Source organism: Nematolebias whitei, chromosome 12, assembly GCF_014905685.2.
Source record: "Nematolebias whitei isolate Nwh7 chromosome 12, NemWhi1, whole genome shotgun sequence".
NCBI classification, from domain to species: domain Eukaryota; kingdom Metazoa; phylum Chordata; class Actinopteri; order Cyprinodontiformes; family Rivulidae; genus Nematolebias; species Nematolebias whitei.
Window position 1 is genome coordinate 29,421,880 of NC_056509.1, and position 12,616 is coordinate 29,434,495.

At 42.1% G+C, this 12,616-nt stretch overlaps 1 protein-coding gene across 1 annotated transcript; it reads right to left on the reverse strand.

The window, feature by feature from the left end:
- Window positions 1–4,439: 4,439 nt before the first annotated feature.
- LOC119418134 (terminal nucleotidyltransferase 5A) lies at window positions 4,440–7,493 on the reverse strand. Its single transcript, XM_037685387.1, has 2 exons — window positions 6,947–7,493; window positions 4,440–5,302 (listed from the first exon to the last, which is right to left on the reverse strand). Exons 1-2 carry the CDS (start codon window positions 7,364–7,366, stop codon window positions 4,487–4,489), a joined length of 1,236 nt encoding a protein of 411 aa, XP_037541315.1. The 5' UTR covers window positions 7,367–7,493; the 3' UTR covers window positions 4,440–4,486.
- Window positions 7,494–12,616: the final 5,123 nt, after the last annotated feature.

Below are 12,616 nucleotides of genomic sequence, written 5' to 3' on the forward strand. Positions count from 1 at the left end.
GCCAGAGGTCACTTGTACAGGGATGAAGATGTTCACATCCTTGATAGTGAAGAACATTGGTTTGAGAGAGGAGAGAAGTGAAGAGAAACCGTCCATCATTAAATGGGGGCGGAGACCTCCATTTCCAATTGTCGCCTTCTTACATTGCTGTTATTGCAAGTATCACTCAGCCCTCTGTGAATAGCAAATGGCCACCAGAGCAATAACAATCATTTGTTAGGCTGAAGGTCCTTATCATGTGACCAGCTAGTTTTGGATGTCAGCAGCAAACTGGTTGGTCCACAATGAAAATGGGCTATTTAGAAGATTGAGTTTAGTGCAGTTTCTCAGACTGCCGAAGTCTTTTGGATAAAAGAGGAAACATTTTAACTTTTTTTTTTTAATCTGTCCAGAAGACCTGACTTAACTTTGTTAGATTTTTCTACCTGGATTATTGAGTATGCATCAGGATATGTAGTCTTGAATGTTTTCTGTCAGAGGATGTGCAGATGTCAAAACACAAGTTTATCTCTCTAGAGTTACAGAAACTAAATTGAGAAGGTTGGACTTTATACCTGGATTATTGAGCATGGACTTTATTGTTAAATTGAGAAGGGTTTGACACTAGTATGAGACACATGTGACAACACTGCAACATTTTTTTAGATCATTTTTATCTATTTTATTGCAATTTTTTGAACATGTTCAAATGTCAATAAAACAAGACTGCAAACCTCTGCAGCTCATTTGAGAAAAATGAGAACCCCCACAAATAATCTGACATTTTGGAGACTTTCTTGGTGAAGCCATTCACAAACTAGTCTTCAACAGTTGCAGCCATGTCAGATAGTACCTTAAGCAACACAATAACCATCTAAATTCCTGTGTTCCAAGTTAATCATGTTAATGAGTTTTCATTGTTGTGCAAGACAATGAAGGCCTCATTTTTTATAACAATTCCTCTCAAGCATCTGATAAGAAACTGTACACTTTGTTTTGTTTTAACTCACTGACAGTGACACACACACACACACACACGCACGCACGCACGCATGCACGCACACACACACACACACACACACAAAACCATCAGGAGGTGGAACAGGTATAATAATAAGTGCAATGTGTTGTCATCATTGTATGTTCCTATACAATGGCAAATTTAGTTCTCTGAATTTGGTCCATCACAACTGGGATACACCCAGGTGGAGCAGTGGGCAGCTATGTAGGTGCCCAGGGAGCAACTGGGGATTGGGTATCTTGCTCAGAGGGGTCCCAAGTCGGCTGCCCCACCTCTACCCCCTCTTGGCCCCCATATGTGTGTGTTACAGAGCAATGGCCAGTAGATCGGCCCAGAGCAACCACACAAGAGCTCTGAGGCTTGTAGAAAAAGCTAATCAGCTTTTGGCAGATGGGCTAATGTCCTTACAGAAAGGAGGGGGCTATATTTAGTGCCACTCTCTCCCTCTTAACAGGGGATAACTCTGGTCCTGCTCATCGCTCTGTGGCTCATGTTTCTTTGAAGCCATCCTGAAGCACACAAAGGCCAAAGTGGAGGAAAATGAAAACCAGAGATAATTTGGTCTAAAGCATCCTGAAGACTCCCTGAACTCTCTACAAATTAATTTTTTTTACACATAATAGTTTAGGTTAGGGTGACACAGTGGCACTGTCGGTAGAGCTGCCACCTCTCAGTGAGAAGGTCACGGGATCAAATCCCAGCCGGGGACCCATTCTGGGTGGAGTTTGCATGTTCTCCCAGTGTACGTGTGGGTTTTCTCCGGGCACTCCAGTTTCCTCCCACAGACCAAAAACATACATGTTCGGCTGCTTGGTAACTCTAAATTGTCCCTAGGTGTGAGTAAAAGTGTGAATTGTTGTTTGTCTTTATGTGTCCCTGTGATGGACTTGGGACCTGTCCAGGGTGTCCTGCACCTCTTACACAGTGACTGCTGGATATGGGCACCAGTGACCCCCGTGACCTGAAAAGGACGACGTGAAGATGAAGATGGATAGTTTAGGTTAAATGTAAAAACTAAAGAGGGATTAATAATGTGCATTGAACAGAAACACAGACAGACATATTAGGGGGAAATATATGAATGAGTAGCAGAGGAAAGAGACTAAGGAAGTGACATCTGGAGGCCAAGGCTTGCAAGCATTAAATGATGCAGACCTGGAGCCAATCCACTCAACAAGTTGCCACGTGACCCTGGAGAGCACAGCTCTGATGGTAGTACAGTCATCGCACATACCGGCTGTTTTAGATTTACTCAAAGCTAATGAGGTTGGCATCAAAACTACAGTCCGTGACGTCTTGTGGAGGGAAAATCCTTCACGATCAGCTGTCACTCGCTGGCAGTGAAAGTCGTGCACAGCGGGATTTTGCAGGGGGCACCTTCGAGCGTTGACCCAATGTAGACTTTTCTGCTGGACATCAGAACAAGGCTAGCAAAAAGTTCAACAGGTGAAAATGACTTTCAAACAATGTGGAAGCTGTTATGTGGCTACAAGAAACACTTAGGGGGAAACAACATTTAGATTTTTTTTTTCTTTTTAATGAAGTCAGTCATTTTGACACAACAATCATCAGATCTTTTTTTTTTTTTCAAATGAGCTGCTGAAACGACTGCGAATCAGTCCTCATGAACCAGCTCAGAGCACACCCACCCTCACGCATGCTCACAGTGGGCATGTTCAAACTACTTAAACCACGTGCTGCTCTTCAACAGCCAAAATAAAACACGGACTCACGCAGAAAATAACCCCACACAACTTTGAATCTGCCTGCTACATCAGTCCAACACAGGCTGTACAAAATAGTAACTGAAAAGAATGAGAAAAATAGGAGCTCTGACATGTTGCTGAGCACATCTAAAGGTGTATTTTCTCACCAAAATCTACCCAGAACTGATGTGAGTGGGTTCATTATTGTGCACGCTGCATTTTAGCACAAAGTTATTACTGATAAATGACTCAGTGGCTGTTAGATGAAGAAGAGTATTAGTATCAGGGAAAGCGTTTCTGACTTATATCAGTTTAAGTGTTCCTCAGGGCTGTTCTGCTTCAAGCATCCCTTCATCACTTGCTCCTCTACATCCCTCTGTCAGCCTGAAACCTGCCGCCATGTCTGGAACACGTGCACATTCGTCTTCAAATACTAGATGGTCAACATATGTAAACTAAAATGATTACATCATTTCCACAACATTCCAGTGACTTTTTTTTTTTTAATTGAAATGGATTGGTCTTGTTAGTTTAACATATTATTTAATATGTTTTCAAATTTATAACGCAGCTTTTAGAGCTTTTGAAGATTTTAAAACCCGATTAACGGTTGCAGTTTATTTGACAGGTTACGACTAATTAAAAAAAAAACTCTAGCTGTAAACACGTTTTTGTCATTCATTATTATTTTTTTCAGTTCAAAGAAAAATAAAACACAAGATTCGTTTTAAGTCATCTCATGGTACATTTCAGAAATGTTTTTGCAATTTCATTTTGAGTCTGCAGAAACACATAGAGGTACACTGATGAAACTGTTTTGACAACACCCCCTCCCAAAGAAGATGAAATCATGTTTTCACTTCCTCTTTAGTAATCACGTCCTTGCACAGCAGAACTGCTGATAAGAACAGTCCTCGACTAAACACTGTTAAAACCAGCTGGTCCAATACGTCCCTCAGTGTAAAAGACCTTACTCAACATCTGGGAATTTAGGTAAAAACATTCAATAGTAAGTCATTAAAAGACAACGATATTCTTCTAAAATAAAGAATTTCAAAAATAGATTTTTTTGTTTATCGAGGCACTTAAACTTATTCCTGTACAGAAATAAAGCATGCATTGTTCAGTTGATTCATTTGTATTCAAAACTCAACAACAACAACAACAACAAAAAACCTTGAGAACAAAAGCAGATCTTTGGAGTTGTAAACAGTACCCTGTTCCTCTTTTTGCATTGCCTGTGAAACGACTCACACACATACAGTCAAGCACACACACACACACACACACACACAACAGCAAAAGTCCTGTGAATGCATGCGTTCGGCACATTATGAGGGTCCTCTGCTATTCTTCATAGCTGAATGCAAATGTTTGTTTAGGTTTAAAAAAGAGGTGCATTTTGCACGAGTTCGGTAGATTTAAAAATACGTTCTCCTGAGTCATAACTTACAAAGCATGAGGACATGACCTTTTCTGCAACACTCATGGCTTTGTGGCTCATCTGTGGGTTGAGCTGACAAACCCACAAACTATTGTCAAACTTTTCTCAGCTGCTCCTCTTTCTGTGAAGTCTGCTTCTCCTGCAGCCAGAACCAGAGCTCAGGCCCACCGCCTCCATCCAGGCACCTTCCTACATTTTATACTTCCTGTCTGATCTCTTGCCCTTGCTTTTTCCTCCCGTCTTCATCTCAAAGATGAAACAGAAAGATCGACATCCGCTTGTCATCCAGACATGAGTTCCACTGTTTACGCAAAATAAAATGGGTTTACGCCAAGTTCAGTTACAGGGCAGCCAGGTAGCGTACATGGGATGTTGCAGAGGAGGAAGGTACTGCTGAGAAGGTGAAGGTGGGCAAGTGTAGATGGGCTGAACCTGCGCTATGTAATAGTTGCTGAAGTTGCCATCTGAGATGTATGGGGCTGGCTGGTAGAAGCAGGTGACATTGGCAGCATTGAAGATGGTGTTCTGCTCGGCCAGGACCCTAAGCGCCAGCGACGAGATGAGGCTGAGCGTCTGGCGCCTCTCGTGTCCCATCAGGCACACGGTGCTCTCCTGCACCACGTCGTACAGCGTGGCCAGGTAGTCATACTTCCTGTCCTCCAAGTTCTCAAAGTGGTTCTGCAGATAAGACTCCAGCTTGCGGCGCTGCTCACTCACGTCGGGAAAATCTATGAAGAAGCGCGAGCACATGTAGCGCTGCAGCAGCTTCATCTCCCTGTCCGACGCCGCCTGGAAACCCCGAACCAACAGGTGGCAGTACTTCAGCAGGCCCCCGCCTCGGATCTCCTCGGGGCTCCGGGTGCAGATGAGGCGCTTGCGCAGGTGGTCGAGGGCGGTGGGGAAGTCGCCGTAGACGCTCTCCCCAAGGATGGTAGGGTGGAACGTTGAAGCCATGGGGTGCTCCGAGCACTCGTAGAAGAGGAGGAGGGAGTCCAGACGGATCTGGAAAGAGTCCACGCTGAACTCGAACTGCCGGCGAAGAGAGTCCACAAACTTGAGCTCTACGTTCTTGCCACGATTGTTGGAGAGCGAGATGAGACTCCAGCGATCCGAATCGTTGCACACCTTCACCATCTTCTGCACATATGCTTCCTGGAAATAAGAGATTGGGAAGATTTAGCTGTTGACAGTTTCAGAATATTAATTTGTGTTTGTTATGGAGTTATTTTATTTATTTATTTATTAACCTTTATTAAACCAGGCAAATCCCATTGAGATCACAGATCACTTTTGCAAGGGAGGCCTGAAGGCAGCCTAACATACATGTTTTTGATCTGTGGGAGGAAACTGGAGTACCTGGAGAAAACCAACGCAAGCACGAGAAGAACATGCAAACTCCACACAGAAAGATCCCAGGTCCAACCAGGGATTGAACCCACAACCTTCTTGCTGTGAGGCAACAGTGCTAACCACTGATCATTGTGCTGCCGAGTTCAAGCAGGTCATGAAATCTTCTGGGCTAATTGCATAATTATTATTTTTTTGCTTCTCCCTTCTTTAACAAACAGCAAACTGTCGCATGAAGACATGATTGTTTTAATGCCGGATGCCCTTCCAGACTTAACCAAGCTATTAATCTAGCTGTTCTTTCGCTATTTTTCCTTTTAATTATCCTTTTTATTTTCATTTGTTAAAAAAAATAAAATTGTACGCATCCTTTATGACTGTCTGTTGTTGTCGTTGCTGTCCACTGTCATCATCACTCTTTGTTAAAATTCAGGTCTCTTGTAAATGAGTCCCTGAGGCTCAATGGGACTAAATGTATAAATAAAGGCTGAATGAAAAAATAAAAAATAAAACACACAGACCACCGAGCAATCACAGCCCTCTGTGTGGAGCAGAGAGCTGCCATCTAGGGATTGCGGGGGTGCAGATGGTGGAGATTAAGGGCCTTGCTCAAGGGCCCAGAGTCAGGCAAATGTGGGTGGAGGCAGGTGTGGATGTTTAACATCTTCCACCCACATTTTGATGTTCTCAAAATTGGGAGTTGAACCGGTGACCTTCCGATCACAAGCCCACCTTCTCTAACCTCTGCACCACCACTCCCACAGGTTAATAGCATAATGTAAGAAAAGAAAAACAAGTCTGGGAGAAAAAATGAAGCAATAATTACCTCCTTAACAATGCTGTATATTAGTAAAATCACTAAGATTTTTACCAGTTAAACATAAATGAAGAAAATGTTTGTTATATGTTTATAATTTTAGTGCTAGCAAAAGTGATGCAGCTCGATATTTTATTTGAGTTTTTAGAAATCTACTACCGTTCGTCCTCCTCTCTTGTTCTCCCTGTCACATTTTCTTTCTGTAAAAAAAGACACTCGAGTTTCTCACATTCAAAATGTTTCTGATTAAATTTAAGACTGACTGTGAGTCTTAGTACAAACTGGAATAAAAAAATAAAATGCAAAATAACCCAGACCTGGTTTAAATAAACCTCAGTGACTAATTCTACTTGTGCAGATAAAACTCTTAGTCATTCCTAATGTTTTGCAGGTCACATCTGTCAGTGGACCATTATGTGTAGTCACCTGTTAACTGAGGGCTGAATGATTATTAGATTAGACAGAATCTTTTTTGTAAATGCACATTATTTTTTACTCTTTGCAGGCTTGCAACTCTATTCTTGGGAAGAATTAATCCTAATTTTTAAGGCTTGTTTCAATCCACTTCAGGAGTATTCTGATAGGATATTTAGCACATTTGCAACTGGGCTTAAAAGCCTGACCAGTGTTACCTTTAGGGTCAGAGGGGTGATCTTCTCTTTATTCACTCGCTCAGGCAGGAAGTCTAAAAGAGAGTCCAGCACCAGCTCCTTCACAGTCTGAAACTCCAGCTCTCCCTTCAGCTCGGCGCAGAAAATCAAGTCCAGATCTTTCCACCCCAGACCACTGTCCTCGTGCAGGACGTAGCTGGCCGCGGATCCGTTCAGTCGCACCTCCCGGACGTGAATCCGCTTTTCCTCCATGCGGCTTCGCACCACCTTGACAATATCCCGGGGCTTTACCTCCAGGGTGGGGAAGCTCCAGCGGCCGTGGATGGGGATGGAGCCGGTGAGGATGGCGTCCAGCCGCTGCACTTGCTCCCAGTTGAGCACGCTGAGACTGACGCTCTCCCCGCAGCTGTCGCCCGCTGCGCACTCACCGCTCGCGTCCATCGTGGTGCTGACCAGACTGCTGGGTGAAAAAGGTCACGCTTTCCACCAGTTCTGGCAGAAGCATCAGAAAGTTTCAGATTCAAGTGGGTCTGAACATCATTGCAAAAATGCTGGAAACGTCCCGACGCGTGACGGTAAGAAGTTGCTGCGTTTGCCACACCAAGTCTGGACAGCAGACAAACTCATGTCAACGCGTTCAACTCCGAAGTGTAAATACTGAAAACAGTTTCTCATTCCTCTGCAACCTTTCTTGTATCTCTCAGAGGTTCACTGACGCATCCATCTCACCAGAAGAAAACCAGCGCAAAAGTTCCGTGGCTCACTTTTACGCACACCTTTACGCATGGTCTGAAGACTTTTCCCACATGAGTGCGCACCTACTTTCTCGAAGCGGTGAACGGCTGCTTTAGACCTCACATTTTGGCCGTTTTTGTCGCTTGCTGGTAGTATGTGCTGCCTGACAGTTCCCGCTGCACAGCTGCTGGAGGAGGCTGAACCGTGTGAGTTCCTCCGGTCAGTGGAGCGCCGAGGCGGGTCGTTTTGATTGACAGGTCATGCTCGCCATCAGCTTCCCATGATTTGGAGGCAAGCTTAAAGAGTGAGGCGGGTCTAAGGCAGAGAGAATGAGTCATACTGGACTGAACTTGTCCACTTTACAGTAAATGCACTTTATTAATGTTTTCCAAATAAGTTATTGAGTCTGTAAAAACTTTATTACGCACCAACAAGCATTAAAAAATAATTTAGGCTATAAAATAATTTTAAAACACTGATGCAGACTTAATGATTGGCAAAATCAGTGGCTGTTTATTCATTTAGGGAAATTTTTATTTTATTTATTTATGTAATTTTTTTTGTTTAGTTGCTCAGCTTACTCATACAGTATTTTATTTGATTTCCCAAACAGACTTTGTATCTGATTACACTGCTTACATGTGGAAAACTTACAAATGTTTGATATTATGTGATGAAAAGTAAAGTCAACAGTGACAATAGAAATGCTGGATTTTGTTTTGTCCTTTTTACCCTATAAATGCCTAATAATGGTTTATTAAACACTTTTCTTAACAGTTTTTATTAGTAATTTGTAACACCCTTGTTGTACAGTGGCACCTGAACGTTTGTCTCTACTGGTTGTGTTTTATGATTATAAATTCCAGTTCACATGGGTTTACTTTCAGTTCTGCTCTGTTCACTTCAACCCTGCACGAGGAACAAACTATTCAAAGCTTTGTGCCTCTCATTAACTCCACATTTTGTTTAGTATTTTCCAGTCTTGTTTTGCTGACAAACAAATGCAACTCACCAATGTAAAAAAACCAACAATAAAATAGCTTCTATTTTATATTTAAACCCATCCTGATCATTTGCAGGAAAAGCTGAGCGTGCACATGCACATTCATCCCTCTAGGGGTGAATTTTCTCACCCATCATGATTTGAAGGAATTCCTGTGCAGCCACTAAGATCAGACTTCCAAAGATTTACTCGTGCACGCCTCTGCAAAACCTTGAGGTGCAACGTGCACAAACACAAGCAGTGCAATATTTCTGTTGTAGTAATAATTTCAAGAGAAGCATCTGACAATGAAGACATAAGCTGTCTCTATGTAGGGTATGGGTCAACGCCTATGCCGATTAGTTGTCATGCAGAGTCTTTCTCAGTGCAGAGCTTGATGAGTATATCTGCGTCACTGCAGACGAGCCCATTAACCAGATTATTGCAGATTACCCTCTAAGTGCAGTGACACACAGTTCACACAGACTCACGCACGCGTACGTTTCCAGTTTTAAGGGCTTTTATCTGAATGATTCAAGATGCTCTGCCTGAACTAAAATCAGTAAACTCTGGAAATGTTCTTTTTTTGAAAACAAAAACTGTAAACAGCTGTTATGTTTCTCTGTCTTTTTATATGTGATTATTTCAGCTATACTCAAATGCTTAATCCACATCATTCCACAATGCATCTGGGTGCATTTAGGTGAAATTAACTGTAAGTAATTTCAGTACGAATGCATTTCATTTGTTCATTGAAATGTACAGCTGCTGCTTTCACTTCTTGCTAATATTCTTAATTGAGGGAGTTGTAATAAACAGAAATCCTATCAGATGATCCACTTCTGTTCAATACAAGCTCTAAACATTGTTTCAGATTTGCTTTGCTTCGTTGATTTCTAGCTGCAGACAGTGTCTCTGCAGGTCGACACAGTTGCAGCAGGTCAGTCGCACTCTTTCCATTCACCCACTGGATCGGAGTCAGGCTTACTGCCTGGGATACTTACCTTGAAGCAGCTTCTTACCCGACCTTTGACTCACCAAGTGGATGACACCGGCTTGGTTCCTGATGTCTGACGACATCAGAGGATTGGCGGGGATTTCAGGAAGTTACCCCTTGTCAGGCTGCCAGACCAGCCACTACATGTCTGTATGTCATTATCTATAAAGGTCAACACAGCTGATATTTCTGCATTTATGCTTCATTTTCTTCTGATGTCTGCAAAGATGTTCAGTCCTCTTTTAGCCTCTTGCTCTTTCTAATAACACCACCATCAAGGAGATCAATAATTGTGTTAAAAAAAAACAGACCAAGACTCGGTCACTGCTTGATTTAGTCTTGTATTTTCAGAATATGACTCTACATATTTGGCATCCGGCTATTTGTCTCTTCTTCTGTTGTTTCCGACTTATCTGCTATTTGCTCATCCTCTTTCCGATCCCTCTTTTTACTATTACTACACGTGGAAGTTCATTAAGAGATTATAGACTAATGTGCTTCAAGTATTCCCACCCCCAACAGCCCCTTCCATTCTCATTTCACTTCCCTAACACCTTCTACTTTGGTCTGGATTTCAATTAGTGTGCTCTACGTGAGGACTCACGCTCTCTTGTCTTCGATCTAATAAGTAGCTCACCTTGTTGTTGCACAATTGAATGTAAAACATGATTATATAGTTGATGATGTAACTATCAGGTCTGATTGTATTCATATCACCAACTGCTCTTGATGCCAGTGTTAAATAAAACCTTGGTTATTTCTTGTAAATGTTGCAGTGTGTTCTGCCGCGTGAGCTTGTGAAATTTTGTGATCTTTGTTAAAGCTCAGCGTACATGTTGTTAACATCATGATTTATTATAATGCTGAGGATTGCTCACAGCTAACAGATCAAACAAGTGGTAGTAGGAGTCGATGTCTCCCGTTGCTGAGGGATTTGAATAGTGAATGTTTGTAGTTTTAGAGATGAGTATTTTTCTGGACTGGAATTGAACAGGGGATGTAAGTAAACCTTAGTATTTTTGGTGCAAGATATTCCAGTGGGTAGGAGTGACACTATGTATAAAAGCAGAGATAGTGTTTTTTTGTTCGTATGAGGCAGCACAGAGTGACGAATCCTGGCGAGTAGATGGATGAATTTTATCCACCAGCAGGTACAGTGGTGGCAACAGGGGGTGGCCAATGGTGGCCATCAATCTGTTGAATAAACTATACTTTTAAGCAATATAAAAACTAAAGTATAGTTGCCTCAAATGATGTGGGTGGCCGGTTTGCAAAAACAGTAAATCACACAATTAATGATCCTGGAAAGTGCAGGGTTAATAACTTAATAGGCTAGGCTATTACATAGCTCAGGCCGGTGGACAGCAGACACCCATGAGGAGCCGGTCCAACAGAAAGCCGGTGCAATACCACACAGCAATCCTGATCGGAACCAAGCAGAACCACATAGATCCGGATGAAATGTTTGGTTGGAGTCCAGAGGAAAAAACGCTGGACCTTCGGGCAATGACTCCCCAGCTTGAGAGGCCACCTGGCCGGCCGTCTGCACTCGGAGCAACGGATGGGGTGGAAGTGGGTGGTCTTGGGCCAAAAAAATTTTTTTTGGACAGTCCCGTTTGGCTCTCTGAGTCCACTGAACACTGAATTCGGTTGGAAGAGGGACCAATTTTTAGTCCGGTTCAAAACCGGGTCAGTTTGATGTTACAGGACTGCAGAGAAGCGGGGGAGCTGCCGTCCTTCAGCTTGCAGGAAGTGGTTTATGATTTGCGCACAAGTGTGGGTGATTGGTTAAATACAGGTTAAATAAAGGTTAATAATAAATAATGGTTTGTTTTAGCTTCTTTTAACTAGTGTTTTGCTTCTTTGGACTTTTAGCTAACATTTAGCTACTTTTGACATTTAGATTTTCTACTTTAGCTTCTAACTAGTCTTTTCCTACACTTAGATTTTAGCTAGTATTTGCCTACTTTTGTCTTTCAGTTAATATGATGTCCTTTTACCATTTAGCAACAATTTAGCTGCTTTAGCTTTTAGTTATCCTTTTACTACTTTTGGCTTTTAGCAAGCATTTCAAGGTTTTCAAGGCATAGTGCTCTCAGCAGTCACACTAGTTCCACTATTTTTATTTTAAGTGATTTATTTATTTTTGACTCTGCAGTAGCTTAATGGTGTAGTGTGTGCCATTTGCATCTGGCGTATTTTCACTATCTAACTGTATTCAGGCAAAATATCCAGACAAAGACAGACCTCGGTAGTATTTCCAAGCAGTTTCAACCCTATCTTTAGTAAGTGACCCTTGTTAACCTTGACTAACCTTGAGCTGTACCTATGTAAGGTAAGCCCCCAACTAAACTCTTCCACAGCCGCTAATAAGATTCACCAATATGCTTTGTGCTGTAAGCCATGCAGCCCTGCTCCTAGAAAGTTTACATTCATGTATGTATGTTAATGATAAGTATATTAGAAAGTTGTTAAAACGTTTTATGAATGACATAGACCAGCAAAATAAATATTAAAATGTTTAAACATATTTTTTAGCCTTAAAGGACAGAACTTGTGCATGAGGTTGTATCTAAATTTATCACTGTCCAACACGTAAGACGACATCCTGACCACAGACGAGGAAGCAGTTTGCAGAGAGGTATTGCTCAACGAAGACAAGCATATGTGTGTGTGAATGCACAGAACAGTATCACAAAGAATCTGTTAGTCTGTTAATACTTGTACAAATGAAAGGGCAAGTATTCCTTGAAGGATTTCACATCGTCCACCGCCTTTCATGCCAGACTTCAAACGGACACCTTGTGATGAGAAATAATGCAGTTGAAGCCATTTTGTTAAAGCACCAAAAAAACTACATTGTGCAATAATGCAATATCTTGTGATCTTGCATGATTTGTCAGTGCTTGGTGCACATGTTGTGGGTGATTGTCAGATACTCTATGTACTCCCACACCAAGTGTCAACCCAGTGCCTG